The sequence below is a fragment of the Falco naumanni genome, chromosome 7, assembly GCF_017639655.2.
Source record: "Falco naumanni isolate bFalNau1 chromosome 7, bFalNau1.pat, whole genome shotgun sequence".
NCBI lineage: Eukaryota > Metazoa > Chordata > Aves > Falconiformes > Falconidae > Falco > Falco naumanni.
Window position 1 is genome coordinate 27,512,817 of NC_054060.1, and position 25,152 is coordinate 27,537,968.

The following is a 25,152-nucleotide window of genomic DNA, read 5'->3' on the forward strand; positions in this document are numbered from 1 at the left end:
CCACCACCGCTTGGGCCTGATCCTGCACACCCTTTCAGTTGTAGGATTTTTCCCTCCAGCCCAGGAGACCCTCAAGTTTGCTATGTTTGCTGCGCTGGCTCCTTACAACAAGAAGCATTTACGTGGCTGCTCCATCCTGGTGAACACGTTGCTTTGTTGGAGCACAGAATCATGCAATGGTCTGGGTGGGAAGGGACCTTCAAGATCATCTAGTTCCAATTCCCTACCATGGGCAGGGACACCTTCCACTAGATCAGGTTGCTCCAAGCTCCTTCCAGCATGGCCTTGAGCACTGCCAGGGATCTGCTGTACCTCTGTGCCAATCCCTTCCAGCTCTTGCTGCCAAATAAAGCCTCTGCAGGCTGTGCTGGCTGCACCCTGCACATCCCTGCGGGCAGCAAAGCAGAGGCGCTGGGGACCATCTCCCATCATTTTCATGCCAATGTGGTCCCATGTGCCCCAGCTGCTCCCGCAACACCCTCTGGGAATGGAGAAAAATTGGGGATGGAAGGAAAAAGCTCTTGTGTGTAAAATCAGTCAGATCTGCTGGTTGCTCCCGCTGTCCTCCTGCCCCTGTGGCAGGGGAAGAGCAGCTTGTGGCTGGCTTGTGCCACCTTACTGCAACACCTGCTGATGGGGAACGCGCATCTGCCTGCCCGCTGCCTCGGTTTGACCGGACCTGTTTGGCTTTGCATTCAGGGCTGGCACAGGCTGCATCCGCATAAACCATATGGATTCACAGAGCAACACATAAGCACCTGCCAAGCCCCCCCAGGTACCTTGCCATGGGTGCTGAAGGGCTGCAGGGCCACAGTTCTGGCCTCACCAGCTTGTCCCACCGTCGTGGCCCTGAGGCTGGGCTAAAATCGCAGTGGCAGGCTGGTGTGTGCCGTGAACTCAGGGCAAGCAGCGCAGGCCTTGCTTTGGGGGGCAGGTGGGGTAAGAGCAGCCTGAAAGCACAGGGGGGCTGGCTGCCCCCTGCAGAAGGGGCTGCCCGCCAGCCCAGCGGCAGCCTATTTACTGCAGCCCTTGGCCATGGGCCTGTCAGCAGGCCCGGCGATGGTGGCCCAGCCATGTGTGCCTGTGTCCAGGCAGCGCAGCCTCCTGCGCCAGGCGGAGATTCCTGGGGAATACTGGTAAAACTGGGGTATTTCTTTCTTGGTGGGAAGTTTCAGCCTGAAAAGTTCCAGCTGACTCAGCCTGACAGAGCTGCAGCTGGGACGGGAACCAGCGGCAGGTTTCTACCCCTCTGGCTGAAGCCCTGGGACACTAGGTTTGCTTGTAAACATTTTTTTCTTTAAAAATAATTAATTTTTTTACAACCTGCAAGATTTCTTAAAAAAAATTAATTTTTTTATAACCGGGAAGCTTTCCTCGTGTGCTCCTTGCCCCGGTAAGGCTGGTTGTCCCGGTGTGTCACCTTGCTGCCGGCCCCGAGCTCCCGCTGGCCCGGCCCGGGGGGGACACAGGGGGTTGCGGCCCCGCTGGATCCCCGACCCCCGGCGGCGGCGCGGCGGCAGCACATGGGCGGTCCCAGCCCCGCCCCCGCGGCTCAAAGGGGCGGGGAGAGGGCGTGGCCTGCGGGCTAGAGCGCGGCTGTCAGTGGGCGTGGCTGGGCGGTGGCACGCCCGGGCGGTGCGGCGAGCGGCGCGGCGGGGACCGGGACCGGGACCGGGATGGGGACGGCGACAGCGCCCGAGCGGAGGGCAGGGCCGACGCGGGCCGGCGGCAGCGGTGAGTACCCGCCGCGGTGCGGGCAGCCTGGGCTGCCGGGCCGGTGTGGGGGCGCTGCCGGGCGCTCCCCGGGACCGTGTCGCCGTCCCCTTGCGGTGTCCGCCGGGTGCCCCTGTCCCCTGGCCGTGGCTCCAGTGAACGTGTGCCAGCGCTGCGGTCCCTGTGCCGTACGTCTGTCCCTCTGCCGCAGCCGTGCTGCCGAGCCGAGTCCGTCATCCCATGCTGTGGCCGTGCCTCTGTGTCCCCGCACCATGGCCTTGTCACCTGGCTGGGGCAATGACCCTGTGCCTTTCGCCTTGCCATGGCCATGCCACCGTGACGCGGCCATGATCCCATACTGTGGCCATGTCCCCATGTCACCCTGCCCCAGCTGTGATCCCACACTATGGCCATGCCCCGCCCCCCCCCCCCCACCTCGTGATGCCACAGTGTGGCTATGTCCCCATGTCACCTTGCTGTCCCCATGAAGCCAAGTGGTGGCCTGTTGCTATGCCAGCTGTCAGAGATGCCGCTCGGTGGACACGTCCCCATGGGTCCAGGCCCGTCAGTGCTCACCTGCAGCAGGTATTTTGCAAGGGTGGGTGTGAGTGCTCGCCTCTGATCTTGAGTATGAGGTGTCGACTGAGGGCAGCACCTAATAATTAACTGCGGCGTCAGCGAGGGCATTGCTGGCCTGTCGCTGCCAGTGTATGGTGGGGCTGCTCAGAACAAAGTCTCAGGGGGGCGGCTGGGGTTTGAGGAGCTCCCTGTGGCTCCAGCATGGCTCATGTCACCCTGCATCCCCCCGGGAAGGGTGCCTGTTCCCCGGGGGACCATGCCATCCTGCCCTGGCATCCCCTTTGCAACCCTGCAACTCTCTCCCTGGCAGATCTACCGCCAGTTCCCAGGTTGTGAGTACTTCATCCTGGACTTGTTGGCTCTGCGCAACATGTTCTTCTGCAGCGACGAGAAGTGAGTGCCTGGTGTAAAGGGGCACAGCCGTCCCCATGGGGCTGCGGGGATGATGTTGGGACCACCTGGCTGTGGATGAACGGGTTGGACATAGAATCATAGAACGCTTTGCGTTGAAAGGGACCTTAAAGACCATCTAGTTCCAGTCCCCCTGCCACGGGCAGGGACAACTTCCACTAGCCCAGGTTGCTTCAAGCCCTGTGAAATACCTTATTTGCTCTTATTTGTGTTTGTCCAGCTTCCTCATGCTTTAAAAGTGGCTTTTTATTTGGATAATTTCAGGTAGTACCATTATTAAGCAAAGTCCACAAGCCACCACCCTTTTTTTGAGCATTACACACTTGGGTCTCACCCACACTGTGGCACACATGCCACAGTAGCCTTGGCTAAAAGCCACCTGGCTCATGGGCACCTTTGAAGCCTGAGCACCCCATAACAGGGGTTTAGGGTTATTAGGGTGCTTGGTGCTGCCATGCTGGGGCAAGCAGCGAGGGCATCACCCTGCAGTGGTTCAGCAGCTGCCCTTAGCTGCTGATGAGCTGGGATGCTCTGAAGGGCAGTGCTGGCGGGGGTCAGGGATGCTGTGGGACTATCAGCAGGAGATGGGGAGACTCCCACAGGTCTGTCGGCTCTAGGGTGACTCCTTGGTGCTGTGCTTGCTGCCCACAGTGTGAAGGTGCTGACCTGCCCGCTCCTCATCCTGCATGCAGAAGATGATGCTGTCCTACCTCTGCACCTGGGCCACAAGGTGAGGACCTCTGCCACCACATGGGCTTTGAGGGGGCCATGGAGCCTGCTTTCAGAGGGCTGAAATGGCTGGAGAGGGGGTGCTCAGCCCCAGGGTGCCAAAAGCCCCAGGGTGCCAAAAGCCACTAATGGCGCTCCCACCAGCTCTTTGAGACTGCTCACAGCACCTACAAGGACAAAACCAAGGTGAAGTTCATTACCTTTCCCAAGAAGCTAGGCCTGGGCCACAACTACATCTCATTCAGCCTGGAGCTGCCCACCCTGGTGAAGTAGGTGCTGCTCTGCAGAAATGGGGGGGGGGGGGGGGGGGGGCACAGAATGAGCCTTGGCCGCTTATTCCGCTGATGAATCCTCCTCCCCTGCTGCAACCGTGGGGTTGCCTTCCCCCTGCTCCCTCCCCTCCCTCCGGTGTTTGCTAACATCGAGTTTTGAGCTTCAGTCGCTCCTGAAATCCAGCTCTCGGGCAGGGCAGGATGATCAGTGATACAGCATCTTGTTGCAGAAACTTCTTGGACATTTAGTGATGCCACCTGCCGCGTGCAGCAGCAGCCACAAGCACTGCCTCAAACCGCCACCAGGAACCCCTCGTGGCACTGAAATTACTGCTGCAATAAAAACTACTGAGAAACTTCCTAATCTGCCCACTGCCTCGAGGATGCTGCAGGTTACTCGGGGGATGGAGGTACTGCTGCTCCTGGGGCAGGACCATGCGAGCTGTGACTGGGAGCATCACATGGGGCAGTGCTGGGGGTACATGGGCCTGTCTACAAACACCACCTAACCCCCCTGGCACTGATGCCTGAGGACTAGCGAGAGCTGCACCCCAAAGTCCTGTTTCAGCATCACCTGGGAGGGCCCAGACAGCTGTGTCCAGCTCTGCTGGCCGAGCCCCAGCAGCTCACCCCGTTCACCCACTTTCTGTGTCAGCGTTGGTGCAGGTGAGCTCAGTCCCTCATTTTAAACTTCAGTAAACAGCCCCTTGGACTCCAATGGCACTTTTTTTTTTTTTTAGCACCTATGCAAGCAACAGGGCGACACGGTTTTGCTTTCTGCACAGCACCGATGTTAGAAAAATTTCCCCCCTTCCCTGTCTGTCGGAAAGGCAGCAGCAGCAACACAGAGACTAGATGGCAGAGACAACTTTACAGCACATGTGCTGGTGTCCCCTGGCTCCGGCTGGCAGCAGCTCTGTGCCCCTACGCTGCTGTGCCTCTGGGGATCTTGTCCTCAGCTGCATCCTGGGGCTCTTTGGGTGGCGGAATCTTCAGGTCAGAGGGCTCCACGTGCCAGATGTCCTGGGCATACTCCTTGATGGTGTGGTCGCTGGAGAACTTGCCAGCCGCTGTGATGTTCTTGATGACTATCTTGGTCCATGCCTTGGAGTTCTGCAAGGAGAAGTGTGGGACAGTGTGGCTGGAGGCTTGCACCCATGGGTGGCACCTTGGCCCCAAGCCCAGCTTTCAACCAGGGACCCCCTGCAGCAGCACAGCCAGGAACCTCCTTGCTAGGAACCCATCTATGTACACAGCCCCACCAGACCCTGTCACCAGGATGGGCTGTTGTGCCCTGTCACAGCTCCCCTGCCTCGTCCCCAGGCTGGCACTCACCAGGTACCTTCTCCTGGTACCTCTCCTCCTCGCTGACCTTCTCCTGGCATTTGACACAAGCCTCATAGTCTGCAAACCTAAACCTGTAGCAGCGAAGAAAGGAGGAGTCAGCAAGAGCAGCAGTGCAGAGGTGGGAGCATGGTGGTGGCCGGTGGGCTCAGCACATGGGGCTGGGGCTGCAGGTCTGGGGCTCCCCCCAACACAGATGCTTCAGGTGAATTCATCCCCCCCCAGCCCTGTTTGCTCAGGGCCCTGCAAGCCCTGTAGGTGCTGTGGCACAGGCTGGATGGGTGCCCTGCCAGGGCACACTGTGTGTCTCATTGGGAAAACATTTCTCTCTTTTTCACACCCTTGGGTGCTTAGTGCTCTGGCCAGGAAAGCCCTTGAGATACCTAAAGGCATCTATCGTCTGGCAAGGGCTGCGCACCCAAATTCATCTTGGCCTTACTGTACCACAGGCTTTAATGTGGCGACTGCAACGTGCCGTACACGGACGGCCCTGTGTGCCCATGGAGCATCGATTGCTCGTCCAGGTGCACAACGTCAGGGCCAGACAAATGGGACCTTACCAGCCAGAGGGTGGATGGTTGGTGCAGGGGGCTGCTCCACACGGGCACCAGGACTTTGGTGGAGAGACCCAACCAAGAGGATGGATGGCATCCTAGGCCTCACCTGTTGTGGTGGAAGAGCATGTTGACTCTTTGAAGAAGTCAGGTTCATGTAGGGAGAAGCCACTCTTAATCTGGTCAGTGGGTTGCTTCAGCTCAGGGAGCTGGTTGTAGTACTTCTGGGCATTGTACCTGGTGGGGAAGGGTCAATATGAGATGGTGCTGCCATGGTGGTGGCACCCCCATGGCATCCCCAGCCCTCACCCTTCCCTGTCCAGCTCCATGACGTGCTCTACCCTCATGCCAAAGGTGAACAGGTTTTCTTCTCCAGCCTCCTTGGCCATTTCCACTTTGGCTCCATCCATGATGCTGATGGTGAGAGCCCCATTCAGCATGAACTTCCTGTTCCCTGTACCTGATGCCTCAGTGCCCACTGTGGAGATCTGCTCGGACAGGTTGGTAGCAGGCATCGCTGCCAGAAAAGCACATGGACAAGGGGCTCGTGGTGACCAGCTCTGGGTTTGTGCCATGCCAAAGGACATTAGATCTGCTGTCTTGCAGGGATGGAGCCATGGGGCGGATATCCCCTCCCCACAGTGTGCCCCACGTGGGCTACCTTTCTCTGCCAGTGAGACCCTGTAGTTCTCCAGGAAGATGACCTTCAGCTTGCTCCCCACAATGGGGTTGTTGTTCACCACATGACCCACAGAATTAATGAGCTTGATGATCATTTAGCCATGTGATACCCTGGAGCAGCCTAGGAGAAAAGCCAGGGGTGAGCCTGGAGGACTGGCACCAGGGGCAGGTGAGGTGCACCCAGCTCCGACGGGCACCCACTCAGCCCTGCCCCCATCATCTCATCCAAGCCATGTTCACACCACCAGATTTTCGGTGGCTTGTGTAACCACAGGCAGTGTGTGGTTGTGCAAGCCCCCCAAGAACTTGGTGCCTTGCTTGGGTTGAAGCCAACAAGTGCTGCCCCAGCACTCCCTGGAAAGCTTCACAGACATGGCCCCATGAGACATCTGTACCCAGATTCCCTAGAATGTTTTCAAGGACTTAGTCCAAAACGCCTTAAAACTCCTGACCCCACTTACCTTGCCCCCAGTGATCACTGTCCTTGGCACGAACAGCTTTGCAGGATCCCTCCTGATGCCTGGAGAAGACAGCAGCGTGGTGTCACCCTCTGTTTTAGCTGCAGCCCCAGGGGATAGGGATGCTCATGCACTCCCAGGGCAGCCTGTCCCCTCGGGGTGCACGGTGGCTTACGGTTGTACATGGTGATGATATGCAGGCAGTTCATCAGCTGCCGCTTGTACTCGTGGATCCTCTTCACGTGCAGGTCGAACATGGAGGAAAGGTTGATCTTCACTTTGTACTCCTTCTTCGGGTACGGCGCGAACTTCACCTTGTTCTCCTGGGTGAGGGCGCAGGAAGCACGTCAGCCCCCAGCCTGCGTCCCCCTGCCCGCATCCCCCCCTGCCTGCGTCCCCTCACCTGCTTCACGTCGGCAACATCCCAGATGAAGAGGTCATCGTCCACAGACTCGTGCAGCTTTGTCAGCTGGCTCAGGTCCCACACATAGTCCTCCCCTGTTTTCTGCAAAAGGAGCACAGGCACATGCTGATGGCGGGACGGGGGTGGCCACCTTCATCCAGCATGCTGCTCCTGCCCAGCAAAGCCAGCCGTGCTTGGAAAGTGGCTGGATCTCGGGTAAGATCCAAGTAGAGCTTGAACATTTAGAAGATGTAAATGGCTGAGGTTGGAGCAGCATCCCCAGTAGCAACATCCCTGGGGTTGGGAAGGGTCAGGGGCCATCGCACTCCCCCTGGGCCATCGCACTCCCCCCATGCCATCACCTCTGCGATGAGCTCTGCCAGCCCCGGGTTGCAGAGCAGGAGCCAGTGCTGCGGGGTGATGCCGTTGGTCTTGTTCTGAAACTTCTCTGCTCCAACGCTGCAAAGTCCCTGAAGCTGTGAGGATGAGGAGGGGACAGCTTCAGGCTCCCCTACCTGGCACCACCACATTTCCAAGCTGAGGGTGATCCACCACCACCTCCCTCCCCGCACTTACACTTGAGCCTTGACTATTTCGGAGTGGATCTTTGCCATGCCGTTGACAGTGTGGGAGCCAACGATGCAGAGATGAGCCATGTTGATCCTCTTGGTGCCCCCCTCTTCTATCAGGGACATCCTCCGCAGATAGTCCATGTCATTAGGGAAGAGGGATGTGATGTACTGCCAGTGGAGGCCAGAGAGGTGAGCGGTGCTGGTGTCCAGTGATGTCCCACGTGACGGTTCCCAATGTCCCCAGTACATTTCACACAAACCAGAGCGGTGACTTTTACTGCCGAGTGACTGTGCAAACCCTTTCCAAAGGCTGCCCTCCCCCCGCATGGGTGCCTCTGGACAGAAGGACACGCCAGCCCCTGTGGAGAGGGGCTTGTGGGCACACGCTTGGTTAAGGGGGCCACTTTGGCAAAAGCCTCGTGCTGCCAGACCAGGAGGCTAAAACATCATCTCCCTTGTACCCCAACCTCATCCTTTTCCAGGATGAATTTAGCATTTAGGGAGCAAGGCAATGCCAACCGCTAAGTCCTTGGAGCAATGGGTGAAGCCTTTAAAACAGCCACCAGCTGCAGGATGGCAATGTGCTGGTGGGAAAGGGCTTTCCTACACCCCAGCCTCCTGAAATAGCAGCCAGAACCACCCAGCCACACACCTGACATTACCAGTTTGTGCATCCCCCTAATCCCAATGGTACAATGCATGCCATCCCCATCCCCCTCTCCAGAGATGGCTCCTAGGTTGCCCCAAGGCACTCACATCCAGGTGCCTCTGGATGATCAGATCTCGTAGATGATCTGCAAGTGTCTGGGGAGCAGCTTCTCCACCAGGTCCACCAGCCAGCGCTCCAGGGCTTCGGGAAGCACCGTGTGGTTGGTGTAGGCAAAGGTCCATTTGGTGATGTCCCAGGCCTGCCCGGCAGGGAGAGCCAGTGGTGAGCAGCGAGGGGGAAAGCTGGCATCCACACATGGTCCTCCCACTGTGGCCAGAAGCACCTCCAAGTCCATGCTGGTTAAACCCAACCTGACTGCCCCACATCGCTCCCCAGGACACCAGCAGCTACGGGACTGGGTCCCCAGACCCCCAGCTGCAGGAGGGTGGTGCAAGCAGAGGGCACCCACGGGCCAGGTTGGGTCTCCTTACCTTGTTCCATGGCAGCTTCTCGATGTCCACAAAAACCCTCATCAGCTCAGGGATGGCCATGGCGGGGTGTGTGTCATTCAGCTGGATGGCAACCTGCGGGGAGAGCAGGGGTGACAGTGGGGATGAGTGGGGGACATGTGGGCATCCCACTGCCCAAGTCAGTTGGGCACAGGCATTCATGGAGGGTCCACAAAACCTCCCCAGCCCTGGGTGTATATCTGAGAGGCATCAAAACGAGCTCCAAGGCATATGTCGGACCATCCCTGGCTCATAACTGGTCAGGGAAGGAATCAAACACAGTTCAGATGCTGTCCATACTCCCAAATTTGGATGCTTTGAAGCGGCATGTGATGACCCGGAGGGTGGCAGCCATGACAAAGTACTCTTGCTTCAGCCACAGCTCCTTCCCCTCGAAGAACTGTGAGCAGAGGAGTGGAGTGCTGCGGGATTGCACCGTGCTGCCCAGGCACGCCTGTGCCTTCCCGGGGCTCCCTGCTGTGTGGGGACCCACGCCGGTACACATCCACCCCACGGCATGGTGCAAGCCCCCAGCAATAGTTTTGGCAGCAACTCTAACCCCAACATCATCTTGCTTTCCCGAATTCAGCACAGGGGTTTGAGATGTGCTGGTACACACGCAGCTTAAATTCCAGCTGGAAGGAGAGGTACCAGAGCAACGGGAAGGGAAGCCGTAGGGGATGTAACACCTAGGAGCTATTTCTAAGACAAGACTTAGAGGCACTGTTCATGCAGCACAGAACATCAACCTGCTGGTCTGCCAAAGAAGATCTGTAGGAGGCAACCTCTTCCCCCCCCCGCCCCCCCCCCCCCCCCCCCCCCGGAGCTGTGACACCCCCAGCTCTCCTCTCCAGCTGGGAAGGCTGGGGTAGGATTAAACGGGGAAAAACCCCATCAGGACCTGCCCAAAACAGGCTGCCGAGCCAGGGCAGCCACCCTTCACTATCTCCCCCCGTTACCCCCCAGGTCATGCTCATCCCCACTCCCTCCCTCTGCTGAGCACAGATTTGCCCAGGAACAGACTCGCCTCTGCTGCAGCCCTGGGCAGCGCTGGTGGGAGGCAGCAATCCCCATCCAAGCATTACAGGTGGCTTGAAACACAATCCAAAGCATCTAAGCATCTCTGCAGCATCCTGGCAAGAGGGGCTGCTCCACTGTGCACTCTGGGCGCTCTGCAGCCATCTCTAAGGCAGGGACAGCCACCCTGCATCGTGACTCATGTTGTCATTGAGGTAGAGGACATGGGAGATGTTCTCTGCCAGGTTTCTGTCCAGCACAGCCTGGATGTAGTCTCCAATATTGACTGGGGAGGAGCAGAGGGATAAGGTGGGCGCAGGACTCCCCCCTCTGCCCCATCCTGCGTGACACCCTGCCAGCACCTGCTTACAGGCCCGCAGGTTGAAGTTGTCGGGTGCCCGAGCCAAGCACAGCCGCATGGTGTATGTAGAGAAGTTATAGAGGACTGTATGAAAAATTTATTTGTAAAAAGGTTGTAATGGTTGTTAAAAACATAAGGTATGAAAATGTTAAAAAAAAAAAAAAGAAAGAAGGTGGAATTGTAGAGGAATGAAGCTGGGTTAAGTATCATTAATAACATACAGCTGTGGGCTGGCTTCAGGGGCGGAGGGTTGGATGATGTGGATAAGGTGCAGCTGTGGCTGGTTCTGTTAAGAGGTTGGGCAGCCAAAGAAGAGAGAGCAGCTGAGGAAGAGAAAGAAGCAGAGAGAAAACACATGCCCTGGATGAGGTGAGATGAGAAGGCAGTAAAGGGACTGGCATGAAGGGTGTGCTGGTATGAGATGGTAAAAGACCTTGTTGCAGCTTGATGGTTTGGAGAGTGCTGTGACAGGTGTTGATGGTGTTGTTCATGTACCCGGGCACGGGGGTATCGTGGGGCAGCGCCAGCACCACCTGGGACATCAGCAAGGCAGCTGCAGCCAGGCTGTGCCCCTGGGTGGTGCCCCCCCCCCCCCGCCCCACCAGAGCCCTCCCACCCCACAGACCCTCCTGCGGGAGCAAGCTCAGGTTGCACCCACCTTCCTGGGGTTGCGTGTGTGGGGACGTGCTTGGTACCCCCCGCCCTGGGGACACCCCAGCTCTCCCGGGGCTGCCCAGTGGCTGGTGCTTGCCAGAAGCACTCAGGGGATGGAGAAAGGTTTGTGAGGGTCAGGAGAAGCTTAATTTAAGCCGTCATGCCGGGCTGTGCGTTGCACAGACCTGCTGGAAGTGCTTTTGGATATTTCAGAGGTTGGCTGCAGATGGGGAGCAGCAAAACCAGTCCCCATCCTGATGTCCATCTCCCCAGTTTGTTCCACCACTGCCTTTTCTATCCCAGTGAAGCAGCCTCACCAGCGCAACCCTCCCTGGCAGAGACGCTGGCAGGACCCGTGCCCAGGGCACAGCCAGCCAGTGGGAGCCCCCCAGGACAAGCTATGCAGGGGGGGTTCCCCACACACTGGCCCCGTGAGGCTGCACTTCAGCCCGTACCTGGGTATTGACCCACTTGGCACCGGTGGCAGTGTGCCCACCTGGCCGTAGACATGCATGGGCAGCGTGCACTCGAGACAGGCTTTCTCCCGGGGGCTGCCATGCCGGAGCTAGGCATCGGCTTCTTCCACCGGCCAGGAGGAGCGAGAGCAGTGACGGGGCCACCCAAGCCAGGGACCTCCCTGGGTTGTGCCACGTGGTGGATGGCTGCCACCGGCTCCAGCTGCTCGCAGCAAAGGGGACAATGCTTCGGAGCTCGTCTGCCCTAAGTCCAAATTTTGGTGCTGCAGGGTGAGCCCGAAGGTTGGGCTCTACCCCGAGCGCCCGGAACCCTGGGGTCTCCCCGCTGGAGGGGTGATAGATGGGGACGAAAGCAGCGCTTCTCTTAGTGCATCGCTAACGCTGCTGTGCTGTGGCCGAGACACCGTTAGTCCCCCTTAACCAGAGTTTCAGCCTCAGCCTGCAGGCTGGCTAAGGAAGCAGGCTCATTCCCTGCCCCGCGGTGCTGTTACAGGAGACAGCCCAGGTCAGACATGGTCTTTGGCATGGCCAGGGCAGAGCTCCCAGCGGCAGGACCAGGGGAGATGAGCCCGGTTCAGAGGCAGCAGCTGGGAAATGCTGCTTCACAGTGCTGAGGAGGAAAGGCCTCCACCTGCTAGCTGTAGATACAGCTTTTGGGAGTGCTCATGGGGTCCCTGGGGTTGTCTCCCACCAGGGGTTTTGCAGATACACACATTTTCCATTGTATTTCCAAAACAGTCCCTTCCACCCTCTGATGCTTTCACCCAGGCGTCGAGCAGCACAGCAGGGCTGGGGGGCTGGGGCTGGCCTCCCCTAGACCTCCCCACAAGGGTCCTGTACCACCTCAGCCAAACAGCCCCCATCCCACGAGGAGCAGGGACACAACTTCTCCATCCTCTCCTGCTCCACACAGCCACGGAGCAGCTCTCATGGCAGTGCTGGCCCCAAGCAGGGCGCACTGTGGACAGAGATGAGGGCAGCCTGCAGCAGCCAGACAGCTCCCGAGGAGAACATCCCGCTGGCCCCTGCGAGGAGGAGCTGGGGGTGCCCCAGCGGTGGAAGCACCGACCTCTCTGCTCCTACAGCAGCCTCAGAAAAGGGCCCTGCTCCCCGTGGAGATACGGCTCATGTCCCTGCTATGTGGGCAGGCATCTGCACAGACCTGGCTGGGGAGGAAAGGTTGTCACGCTGATGATTCACAGCTTTTTGCTAATTAGCGAGGTGTGCCATGAGGCAGGTCTGCTCCCCTCCATGCTGCTGTGCCAAGCCGCTAACAGGCTTGAGCGGGAACTGTGACACCAGGCTGATCCCCAGCCTCACATGCCGGAGACAGCTGGGACGAAAGACTGGCTTCCCCACCATGGGGAAGGATGTGATGTGCTTACACCAGTTTGAGAACTTAAACTTTTTCGAGAAACATCTGGCAAGTTTTAAATATCACGGCCCCGACTTTGGCTCCAGCAGTCTCCAAGCTAAGTAAAAGCATGTGTAGGCCACAACCTTGGCCCGATCGAAGCGGGACGCTGGCCTAAGGTGGCCAGGGGAAGGTGAGGACCACACACCTCTATCTGTACCTGCCACATGTCCTGGATCTTCTGGTTGAAGATGCCGTAGCCATATGCTGCCAGCCCCAGCATCGCCACCGAGCTGAGGAAGCAGGCTGCCAGGGAGAGGGGACAGCAGTGAGCTGTGCCTCCCGGTGAGCCAGGAGCCCCAGCAGACAGCGGGTCCTTCACCCCATGGCCAGCCGGTGGCCCCAGGCAGCAGCCCCGCAGGGACAAAGGCCAGGGCCAGCACCCGCCGCTCGGTCCCCGGCTACCCAGCACCTCTCACCCTGTGCTGGAAAGGCTGGAGCAATAAACTCTGCCGAGTTTAAGTATCCCTCTCACAGTGGCTGCAACCCCCCCACGGCTGTGCCGCACCACCCAGGCAATGAGACCATTTTGGGGGGCTCACTCACCAACAAGCCTGCCGAGACCACCATCGCCAAGGCCGGCATCGTCCTCCATTTCCTCCAGCTCTTCCATGTCCAGCCTGAGCTACAGCCGAGAAGGCGGCGCTGGGAGACTTTCCAATGGCCATCCTTGTGGAGGGGAGGCACTGCTGGCACAACCCCCCGGGTGCTGCCCTGCGCCCACTGCTACCATTCGCCCCTGTAGGCGGGCTCTGGGAGGGGGATGGAAAAGCACCTGACCCCACAAGACCCATCCCTGCGGGTGGGACGTGGTGATTTGCACCCAAAGCAGCCCCTCTGCCCCTCCACTGCTGCTGCACAGTGTGGCAGGGACCAGCTCTGGTGTTTAAAGCCCTCCACCAGCCTTTACACCAGACACAGGCACCCTTGACCTTGCCACAGACAAGCCTCCGGGGTGGGGGGCACCCAGCTGGCTCCGTAGTTTCTTAGCTCATCAATTCCTGCGTTCTGTTCAAACTCAGGCAAAAAGCCAACAGAAATAACTCAATGTACTAGCTGAGTTTAAATTACAACCGTTACTAGAAGAAGATGACAGTCTTCACACCAAGGTGTTAGTCACAACATGGGGGTGGAGGGCCAGAAATGTGGAAAAGTATCTTTTTTCCAGGGTTTAAGGTCAGCTAAGGGTCATCTCAGTAAGTCTGTTTGCCCTTGTTGCTTCAAGATCTTCTTGTTAGCTTAGCAAGCTGGTTTTCAACTTCATGGTATCTCAGAAATTCTCTGGAACATCCCTATTTCTGATGTTTACGCACTGACAAGGACAACACGTTTCACCCTTTCCACAGGCAGCAAAGTGCGGAAGCGAGAGCCGGGAGCGGTGGCTCGCTAAATGGGGTGTTCCCATTTCGCTCAGCTGGCCGCCTTCGCTGTATCCAAGGAAATAACATCCTTCCTAATGACTGCGATAAAAGTAACGCTGTTGAATTCAAGTTCCCGTCTATCTTTCTGCAAGGTCAGCTCCAGGAGGGAGGCAGAAATCATGGAACATGCCAATTAACGTGACCTGCGTTCTGAGTTGCTGATGGCATCCAGCAGTGCCAGAGCCTTACACAGCACCAAAGATGTCCTTAATGTGCAACTGGGTATTCTGGGAAAGTTCTCACAGGTTTTTATTTTGTTGAGGGTTAGAAAAAAACATCCTACCGTTCACAGGGGTGCGTAAATGTACTGTACTTTAAAATCTAACTGGGTTCTAGATTGGCTGAAGCTCTTGAAAATTACATTTAATATCAACAGTTACATGAATCAAGCAGTGGTGCATATTCTGGGATTGCACAGATAATCCTTCTTGTGTTTAGAGAGACCATAAAGAGCAAAAATACGTCATGAAAAATTTTCTATTGCAAACTAGAGCCATTTACTCCTCACAGAAGGTAATGTCATAATCTGCCTATGTTGCAGAACAGTTTGCGGTACATTTTCATTTACTTCAGACAAAAACTACTTTGGATTATATTGGAACTAGTGGTTGAAATGATTCTGAACTGGCAAAACTTTTATCAAAATGTAGCCAGCTCAAGTTGACTGTACATCAATGCATAGCATGAGGTAAATACAAGAGTTTTGCAATACCATGCTAGAAGATCTGAGTTAAATATAACTGGATGTATAGTTGTCAAAAAATCATATGAGAGTATATTGTTGTAGCAGGCAAATACAGAAGAAAAAAAATTCAAGGACTGCCTCATTTCAAACAAACTGAAAAACAGTAACTTGAAATCTAGCAGCGATAAAATTAAGACAAAAACTTACTTTTTCATCTGAAAATAACAATCATAGCATCATCAGTGAATGCTTTCAGAAGCATGGCACAAAGGTTTGAGTTGAACTGGCTATCCTGCATGCATGCATAGTGGAAGTGTGCAAGAATTCCTCTCTTTTCTGATTCTAGTCCATGATACGAGGGTTTACAACACAGCATTACAACACATCCATCTCTTCTAGAAGCATTTTGCTATTGTTCATATACTGCAGCTGGAATCATGTGTTTAGCAGGTGTGAGATCTTACTTCCACAAGTATTCATGTGTTCTCTGGAAGCTCACAAGTATCGCATGCTGTGCTTCCCTGTGTAGATCCCTCATTCTGTAGCACTGGCCTCTTAAGGTGGTGTTGTGGGTGTCTCTATTAATGTATTATTTCCAGTATCTATTCCAATTTTAGGATTTGCTCTCAGCAGCAATCACTGGTTTTTTCCTAGTGTATTTTCTACCTCCTTACCATCATTAAAAACGAACAAACCAACAAAACAAAAAAACCACCAAGAAATTATCTATTTCTTGGAGGACATGTAAAATAGATTCAAAGTGTGCCTGTTCAATCCTCATCCTAAGTGGTGACTGGGCAGGAGGAGTCTGTCTGCACATGACTGATACCCAGACCCAGTAAAACTAGTTCGAGAGAGTGCTAACAGTAAACAAGAGAAAGCAGAGGGACTCCCTACAGCTGTTTTCTGGAATCCCTTGAAATTCGTGCTGTGGAAGATACTGTGCATATCAAGAGTTCTAATCCAATCTTATCTATTTTCCTGTCCTTTAAATGTGGGCTTTCTGGCCTTATTAAAAAGTTAGACCAAAAAAGCCCCAGAGATAGACAGATAGATGTGTGTCCTCTGTGCCGTTTATTTTGTGATTATGCAGCCTATTCACTACTATGAGACAAAAAATCCCACCCAACTAAACCAAACAAAAGCAAAATGAAAAAAACAACAAAAAAAAAAGCAAAAAAAAAGAGTGAGCTGTGTAAGTGTTGAAATATTGCTGACAGCTGTACCGTTCCTTTTTGAAACGCAAGTATCCAGGAAAAAGTGTGACCTCTGGGTGTTTTATTCTCTGTTTAGGAAGAAAATAAAATGAGAGAAATGATTTTAAAAGATTGCTGAAAAGATTGAAAAACTCCTCCATGGAGTACATGAAGGCCAAATCCAGGAGGAAAAAGAAAACCATCACACCTGGGGCTCATGGCTCTGACTGGCAAGGAGAGAGGAGCCAAGTTTCGTGAGTGTTGCATGAAAAGGGCATGAATTCATCCAGCCGTGAGAGAAGCAGTTTTGACTGCAGTTCTTTGGAAGAGGAGGTAGATTCTGCCCGGTTTAGAGGATAAGAGGAAGCAGACACCTGCATTTGGAGCGTACTGTTTGCCTCCCTCCTTCCCCTGAACAGCCCCACTTCTCTCTGTCCCCAGGGGACTCGCCAGGAGGGGGTCCTTGATGACTCGGGAGAAGGAGGGAAGGACATAACCCCTTAGGAAGGCGCTCCTGCCCCACTCACCTCAACCTGCCTGCTGGCTCACCAGTCCGATGGCAAGCCCTGCGGTGAGCATCAGCACCCCCTTGGTGAGTGCCAGCACCCAAGCTCTGCTTTCTGCCCCTTTGGAAAAGGCCCCAGGGTGCCCCACCGGCTCAAGAAGGAGTCATGAGCTCCTCCACATGCCAGGGAACTGCTGCCAGCATCTCTCCATCATGGGGATGTAAAGTCACCAAGAGGGTGACCCACTGCCCTTGAAGGCAGGACCTCTGGGAGGTCCTGTCCCATGGGATGGAAGGGCCCCCCCAGCAGAGGGAGCGCACACCATACCCTCTCTTTCACCAAGGGATTTAAGTCATCGCATCTATCAGACCAGACATTCCTGGCACTTGAGTGAAAGCTAAATATAGGAGCATCAGACAGAGATGAACAATACCTACCCACGTGGCTGTGCTCAGCGCCTAAGAAAAGAGCAGTTTCTTTCTACAGATTCACCAGATAACCTTGGAGGTTGCCTCTTCCCTCAGCACTCCTTGGGAGGATTACTATATACCTTTCTTGTCCTCACACAGACTCTCTTTGCCTGAGGTCTCTTGCATTTATTAGCCTCTTGGGAGTTTCCTCTGCTTTGCTCCAGGTCCTTCTACAGAAAGGAAACTCCAAATCAAGCTCTACATTGATGGAGGGGGTTTTAATTTTCCTGTTCGGTTCTACCACTTTCTACAGGCTAAAGGTAGACAAAAAGCCCCCTGTTACTATGATGCTTGAAAATGTGCTGATTACTTTCTAAAATCAGTAGAACTCCTGTCACAGTCTATGCCGACACTTGTGTCCTGGTTTAAACTGTGGTCCTGTCATTTATCCTAGTTCACATGGCCTTTTCCTGACATTGTATGTAGCCCAGTATCTCAGTTCAATCTGTTTTGAGGAGCGTGGCACTCAGCAGGCGTGCCCTTTCTGTTTGGAAGCTATACAGGGGGATGGAGCCTTAAGGATATGCTGTCTTGTGGAAGACTTCAATACTTCAGCAGTTTCAGGGATCAGCCCAGGTCTCTCCAGAGCTGCAATGGGTAAATTCATCCAGAGAAGCTCCCCTTGCCCCCACCTGCATTTAAGTGAAGGCTGGCTGCTTCTCACCCAATAAAATACAACTGGGCATGGAGGTGGGGGGCAGCGCTGAAAATTGCACTGTTGGTTGCACACAGTGGTAGTTTTCTTTCCCATGATTACACAATTTCTCCACAGATCTCAGTTATAGAGCAAAGTCTCACCTTCAGTTAACAAGCTGCAGCATTTCTGCGGTTTGTCCAAGGCAGCTCTTTCCCCCTTGGATCATCATCTGTGCGGCTGTTTGAACAGCCCTTTGTCTCACTGAGTTCTCATTCTGGGCACGTCAGAGTTATGCAGAAGTGAGGTGGTCAGCGTAAACAAACCTGAGACAGCTGATCATGGGTTGGGCAAGACAGAGCTGGTTGTGACTGCTCTCATTGTGCTCCATGAAGTCACCCTAGGATAAAGTCTCCATCCCGTCATTATTCATATTCCACCTCCTGCCTTCCCTTTCCTGTTAACTGTCAGCTCTCTCGCTGCGCTGTAAACAAAAGCTCTTGCACAAGCCACGAGCCAGCGTTGGAGAGAGGTAGCTCAGGTGCCTGCCACAGCACAACCCCACTGCAAACCATCAGCGTTTCTGGAGTAAACAGAGGCACTCACCTGCACCTCCTAGAATCACGTACAGCTAAAAAAGGACAGTCCTGTTTTCTTTGAAAATAAATCACTTTCATTATGTGTGGATGGCCATTTATTTATTTCTAACTCAAACCTCAAAGAATTTTTAATTGTTGTATGTTTTCCTCTTTGCGGTGCTACTCGAGTGAAAAAAAGATAATCACGACAATCATGTGAAAAGAATCATTGGTTTTAAACTCTACAGAAAAGATCATTTTAAGTTCTGCAGGACTCCTTCCAGAAAGAACTTACGCCTGTCTGGTCAATATGCTTTTGCCCATCTGGTAGACGATCAGATCTAACAAAAAGGAACCATAAAATTGTCAGTACTACACTGTGTACGTCGCTGTAACATTTTCTTTCATGTCTGTGATTAAAGAGCCCCAATTCAAAAATTTAAAGCTCTGTCTTAAATGGGGAGATGACAGCAAATCTTCATTTTAACAAAACTGAAATTGCATTTGAGTGGGATTACTAGAGTTGGTCAGAATTTCAAACCTTTGTTTTATAGAATAATCAGCTTTTGAAAATACTTCTGGCAAAAAAAAAAGGTAGGTTTTTCCCTTTTTAAAAAAAAACAACCAAACCTTCAGCATTGCTTATCTAACAGTTGTCTCTTCCATATAAAAATATATTTTATTTAAAGAGTTAAAACTGTGTGCTAATTAACCACACACACCTGATAATCACTTCCTCTGTTGGAATACAGTTCTGAATAACATCGCTAGAGTAGAGAAGTGATCTCAAGTAAGTTGCAGTGATTCATAGGAACAAGTCATTGCACAGTTGGGTGGAGGACAGAAAAACAAGTGGTACCAATTCCAGAGTAACTATCTAGAGAACACACAGGAACAACACTGAAATAAGAAATGTTGACAGTAGGAACATAATGGGGAAGCTCAGAGAGTTGCAACACATGTATTTCCCTAAAATGATGCTACAGGCAACAGAATATAGAATCGTAGAACCATAGAGTCATTTAGGTTGGAAAAGACCTTTAAGATCATCAGGTCCAACTGTCAACCCAGCACTGCCAAGCCCACCACTGAGCCATGTCACCAAGGACCCCATCTATGAATTTTTTAAACACCTCCAGGGATGGTGATTCCACCTCTTCCCTGGGCAGCCTGTGCCAGTGTTTGACAAACCCATTCCGTGAAGAATTTTTTCCTAACATCCAATCTAAACCTGCTCTGGCACAACTTGAGGCCATTTCCTCTTGTCCTGTTGCTTGTTACCTGGGAGAACAGACCGACCCCCACCTGCCTATAAGATCCTTGTAGGCAGTTGTAGAGAGCGATCAGGTCTCCCCTGAGCCTCCTCTTCTCCAGGCTAAACACCCTCAGTGGCTCCTCATAAGATCTGTGCTCCAGACCCCTCACCAGCTCCGTTCTCCATCTCTGTACACGCTCCAGCATCTCAATGTCTTTTTTGTGGTGAGGAGCCCAAACTGAACACAGTATTCAAGGTGCAGCCTCAGCAGTGCTGAGAGCAGGGAGACAATCACTGCCCTAGTCCTGCTAGCCACACTGTTTCAGATACAAGCCAGGATGCTGTTGGCCACCTGGGCACACCGCTGGCTCATATTCAACTGGCTGTTGACCAACACTTCCAGGTCCTTTTCCACAGGGCAACTTTCCAGCCACTTGCCCAAACAGAAAATGCAGTCATTAAACTTTTTTTTTTTTTCTTCCCAACCTTGCAGCTAAAGGTCATGTTGACAGATTGTATGGCTGGTGCCTGGCTGTTGGAGACCTGGAACAAACTGCCTGTGATGGTAGAAACTTCTTCCAACTAGTGAGTGTCATTGTATTACTTCTCATATATGGCACGCTATTAGATCCAGAACTTTAAATACCACTTTCTTACATTAAATACCACTTTGCTATTCTGATGCAAAACTCCCTGCTTCAAACTTGTAACAAATCCAGAACTCACATCCATTAAATCATCCAAGGCCATCATTCTTCCCTGCTTGCAAGAGAATAACTTACTTAGATATAGCCTTGCCAAGTAAGCTTTTAGAGATACTTTTGTTTCTTCAGGCTTAAGTTCTAGGACACATAGCCTGGGACATCTGCTGAGCCATTAGAAACACTGGAATAAGTTCCTCTGGGAAATGAAAGTTCTAAGCTTGCGTTCTCTACTCTCAATTAATATTCTGCTGCCTCTAGCATCATTTTAGGGAAATACGTGTGTTGCAACTCTCTGAGCTTCCCCATTATGCATCTGTTTCTACTGTCAACATCTCTTATTTAAGTGTTGCTCCTGTGTGTTCTTTAAATAGTTTCTCAGGAATTGGTACCACTTGTTTTTCTGTCCTCCACCTGACTGCGCAATGATTTATTCCTATATATAGTGGCCATAGTGGATATGGTGGACATACCCAACTTACTGTTGACAATTTTATGGTTCCTTTTGGTTTAGATCCAATCACCTACTGGATGGGCAAAAGCATATTGACCAGAAAGTCATAAATTCTTTCTGGAAAGAGTCCTGCAGAACCCCAAATGATCGTTCTGTAGGGTTTAAAACTAAAGATTCTTTGCATGTGACTTTCATGATTACTTTTTTTTTTTTACTGTGAGTAGCACTGCAAAGAGGAAAACATACGAAACTAAAAATGCTTTAAGATGTGTGTAGAAATAAATCAATGAAGTGGAATGTTTTTCTTCAATACATAATAAGAATTAGCCACACATTTTTCATTCTTTTGATAACATGGTTTCCTGCAATAGAACCAAAATGCTTGTTTATTTAGAAAGTTTTGCAGTGGATGTGTTGATACACACAGTTAAACAACAGCAGCTCAAGTTACTACCTAGTTCATTTCTGCCTTCAGACATTGCTGGGTTTTTGTTCAATAGGCTACAGTTTATATAAAACTTGGCAAAAATCTCCTAGTTAGGCAGTTTCTTTTCTATACTGATACAGGTGAGTGAATACTGAGAAATTACAAGATTTTGTGTCTTGATTAATGTCTGTATCAAGGCAAGGGGAAACAGCTTTATTCTACTATACTGTATTAAGGAGGAGGAAAAAAAAACTATTTCTGCGTTCTAGAGATACCTTCCTTTTCCCCAGTCAGGTTCCTCCTAGTATTTGGGATTGAGGCCACAGGTTTGTGGGCATCTCACTCAGCATCGGAGTTGATTTAAGAACTTCCCACCCTCAGCCTTTTGCTTCCATCTCTGTTCTTGCTGCTTTTAATTTTCCAGCGTAACAATCGGGGGGCCTTTGCAGCAAGCTGGATCAGAAAACTAGCCCAGACTGAAAACACTCTGCACTTCAACCTTTTTTTCCCCCAGGATTATTTTTTAGTCCCCAGTGATTTTGACTACTGTTTGGTGTTCTGCCATCTGGACAGCTGCAAGTGAAGTAGGATGCAAATGAAGAAACTGGGGAAAAGCAAGAAGTCCAAAACCTACTTAATCAAGCACTGCTCCCAAGGGAACGTGACTTAAGGGACACAATGTGAATAACTAGGGAGAGAGAGCTGAGGGGAAAGTTCAGCTGTAAAATGAAGACAAAGAAGGAGAGAGTGAGAACCAGCAGTGACTAAGACTACAAGGTGCTTGTTTCACCTAAACCAATACAGATAAATGACTATTCTTTTTTGTGAGGCAGATGCTGTTGACCCCTTTTGTAAGACCCTTTTTCTCAATTATTAGGAATTCTGTGGATTCCTATCCAGTGAAAAAGGCAGTTATCTTATGCTAGCACTACTCTTGCGTCCTGTCACTTGAGCACAAGCTCTATTTCAGATATCCTGATAATACTCTTAATTATGGTCTGGTAAATTGTTCATGTTAAAGCCCATTGAGAGCTCTGTGAGAGACATGCCTTGGGATGTAGTGGTGGAATGTACTTATTTAAATACATAAAACATCTGGGAAATATGTGTTTCATGTGAACTGGTTTCTAAAGAGGCCTGTATACTGAAATTAATTGAAAATATAGTGTCATAAAGCCATCTATTTGCAATTGCATTAATCTTCACTGATTTATCACTTCCAAAAATTGTTTCAGTATGATTGTGGCAATGCCCAGGGGGAACTGAGCCCCCACTTTTCACTTACAGATATATTTTATGCTGTGCATTGCATTAAGCGCCGTTCCCCACCCCGCCACCACCCACCCCCCTTTTAGGAATACAATCATCTCAAATTGCTTTCTGTTTATTAGGTGCAGCAACTGCGATGTGACACCAGGTGACATTTCCTTTGTTCCTCCTGGGCAAAGAGAAAGACCTGGGCTGGGGCAAACACGTTCTGCAGATTACCATCCAGCTGTGTGGCAGGTGTCATTGGCAGGGCTTGGGCTTCTACAGCCAGAAAGCTGTCTTTGGGGAACAAGGACTACCAGGGATGGGTTCCAGGTGACAGAGAGGAAGCATCATCTCTGTCAACGGGCTTGCAAAATTACTGCGGGACACTTTAAGTGAGGTCCATCACTGGGTGGAAGCATAACCCAGACAGGGCAACAGGGGAGGTTTTCTCCCATCCAAGGAAGTTGGACAAAGAAGGGCCTGCTTCAGGTGCCTGCATACTAATGTGTACAGCTGGGAAACCAACAGGAGAAACTAGATGTCTGTGTGCAGTTGGATGGTTGTGATAATGTGGGAATTAGAGACATTAGGTATCTGTGTGCAGTTGGATGGTTGTGATAATGTGGGAATTAGAGACATTAGGTATCTGTGCAGCTGAAGAGTTGTGATGACATGGGAATTAGAGACATGACGGGAGAGTTCATATGAAGTACTGTAGTGCATAGATACAGGCATCTCACAAAGACAAGGAAGGTGAGGGCTGGGGCTGGCTTTGCGCTCTATGTAAAGGGATGCATAGAGCTCTACAGACTAAGGTCTGCAGGCTTTTTGAGAGCTTTCTAGCCAGGATCACAGTGAGAGCTGCAATGACCATCATGATCAGCACTTACTCTGGGCTACCTCACAAGGACAGGAGGTAGGTGAAGCCCCCTTCAGCTAGGGAGAAGTCGTCTCTTGAATGCAAGTGCTAGTTCTCATGGAGTCCACAACCACAACATCTGAGAGGGCGATGTGCAGGAGGAACAAGAAATCCGAGAGGTTTTATGGACATTGAGGACAATTTTTTTGACAAAGGTGCTGGGCAGGCTGAATACAAGAGATGCTCTCCTGGATCTGCTGCTCACAAACAAGAGGGAGCTGGTCAATGGCAGTCAAGGGCAGCCCTGGCTGTGGTGGCTGAGGATCCTCAAGGTAAAGGTGCAGCTGTTAGTACTGGGGAAGCAGAGACTGCCATGATGGGGACTTTTCTGAGACAGCAGGTGAGTCGAAAATAAACAAGCATTGATTTATGCTGCAGCTACAAAGTAATCCATCTGTTACTAACTAAAAATTAAGTATCAATCAAACATTCGTCAAACCTTATTAGGTATATCCCTGGAGGGATTTAAAAGATGTGTAGGTGTGGCACTTAGGGACATGGTTTAATGGTGGACTTGGCAGTATTGGGTTAACGGTTGGACTCGATGATCTTAAAGGTCTTTTCTAACCTAAATGATTCTGTGACTCTATGATAATGAGTCTGATGTTGATGTTGGCTACGATCGCTATCTGTACTTCTTGGTCTTCTTGCAACTAAGGGAAGCAAATGGGTATTACAAAGTATTTCTTACTTTCAGTCAAGCAGTTCTGTGGTATATTTGGGTGCAAGGCAAATGGGACATATTTCACAAACAAGCCTTCTTATTACAGAAGCGACGAAGAAACAGAGTAGACTAAAGGCTGTGACTTCAGGTGAGCAGACTTTGGTTTCTTCAGCAGTCTAGTAGGCAAGATATTTTGGGAGGCCGTTATAAGTGGAAAGGAGCCCAGGAGAGCTGGCTGACCTCGAAGGACAAACTAAAAGCAGAGTAATTGTCCAACCTGAAATGCAAGGCAAGACCTCAACAGGCCAGAAGAATGGGCTGACAGGGACCTCATAAAATTCAGCAAGGCCGAATACATGAACCTGCACCTAAGACAGAATGACTGCATAAATCAGTACAGGCTGGAGACTGAAAAATTAAGTAGCATCTGCGTAAAAAGGGCTTGGGGGTCTATGGGCAAGTCAAGTATGAGTCAGCAAAGGGCCCTTACAGCAATGAAAGCTAACAGGCTGGGTGGGCTGCATTAGCAAGACAATTATAGCCAGCAGATCAAGGGGAATGATTACTCCCCTCTACCTGGCACTTGTGAGGCCATACATACCTGGAATCCTCTGCCAAGTTTGGGGCCACCCAGTTCAAAAGAGATATTGACAGCCTGGAGGGAGTGCATAAAATTTATTTCTGTTGGAATAGTAAGTCACAGAAATCAGAAGCAGAAGAAATTGCTTGGACCATCCCATAATACATATTTTTACCTTGAAATAGAGTTACATTTTATTTAAAAGTTGCATCACAGAGTACAAACTAAGTTTATATGACCCAGAGCTAAAAGTCCCTGTCACTTTCATAGAGAAAGCATGTTCTTCCTTTGGTTTACTGAGTAACTCAGGCACTTAGGTTACAGCTTTTGCCTCAATGTACTTGCATGGCAGCTCATTGTCAGCTCATGCAGACTGTGCTTCTCAGCATCACTGACCTCAGGAACTGGCTCTTTGTTTTTTTGCCAGTTACTCTGCTAATTTTGCTTTGTAGCTGGCCAGTAATAACAAATCTCATGATAACAGATGTGAAGACTTACCAAATTTCCTTGAAATCAGCTTCAGCCTCCTTGTACTTGATCTCACATCTGATCCTCAAAATAAACTACCACATGCCTTGCAAACATGTCTCTCAGAAGTAAAACCAGTATCTC

The 25,152-nt window shown here is 51.7% G+C and overlaps 1 protein-coding gene and 1 pseudogene across 4 annotated transcripts; one reads left to right on the plus strand and one right to left on the minus strand.

The window, feature by feature from the left end:
- Positions 1-1,611: 1,611 nt before the first annotated feature.
- Positions 1,612-4,422, plus strand: LOC121091241 (lysophosphatidylserine lipase ABHD12-like). Of its 4 annotated transcripts, none has more exons than XM_040600678.1 (5): positions 1,612-1,734; positions 2,204-2,298; positions 2,603-2,685; positions 3,355-3,433; positions 3,935-4,422. In XM_040600678.1, the coding sequence occupies exons 1-5, from the start codon at positions 1,677-1,679 to the stop codon at positions 4,211-4,213; spliced, it is 594 nt and encodes a 197-aa protein (XP_040456612.1). In that variant the 5' UTR covers positions 1,612-1,676; the 3' UTR covers positions 4,214-4,422. The 4 variants fall into 4 exon arrangements, with proteins under 4 accessions (XP_040456612.1, XP_040456613.1, XP_040456611.1 ...); XM_040600679.1 differs by having other exon boundaries at positions 2,231-2,298; XM_040600680.1 differs by lacking the exon at positions 1,612-1,734 and adding an exon at positions 3,577-3,701 and having other exon boundaries at positions 1,749-2,298; positions 3,935-4,064.
- A 2,790-nt stretch (positions 4,423-7,212) lies between these two features.
- Positions 7,213-20,291, minus strand: LOC121091086 (annotated as a pseudogene).
- Between the last annotated feature and the right edge of the window lie 4,861 nt (positions 20,292-25,152).

Excerpts from the sequence above, each read along its gene's own strand:
- LOC121091241 (XM_040600677.1), top strand. The coding sequence starts at position 2,080 with ATGTCCCCATGTCACCCTGCCCCAGCTGTGATCCCACACTATGGCCAT. Across the intron at positions 2,686-3,354 it reads TTCTTCTGCAGCGACGAGAA|TGTGAAGGTGCTGACCTGCC; the intron begins GTGAGTGCCTGG and ends TGCTGCCCACAG. Across the intron at positions 3,434-3,934 it reads CTCTGCACCTGGGCCACAAG|AAACTTCTTGGACATTTAGT; the intron begins GTGAGGACCTCT and ends ATCTTGTTGCAG.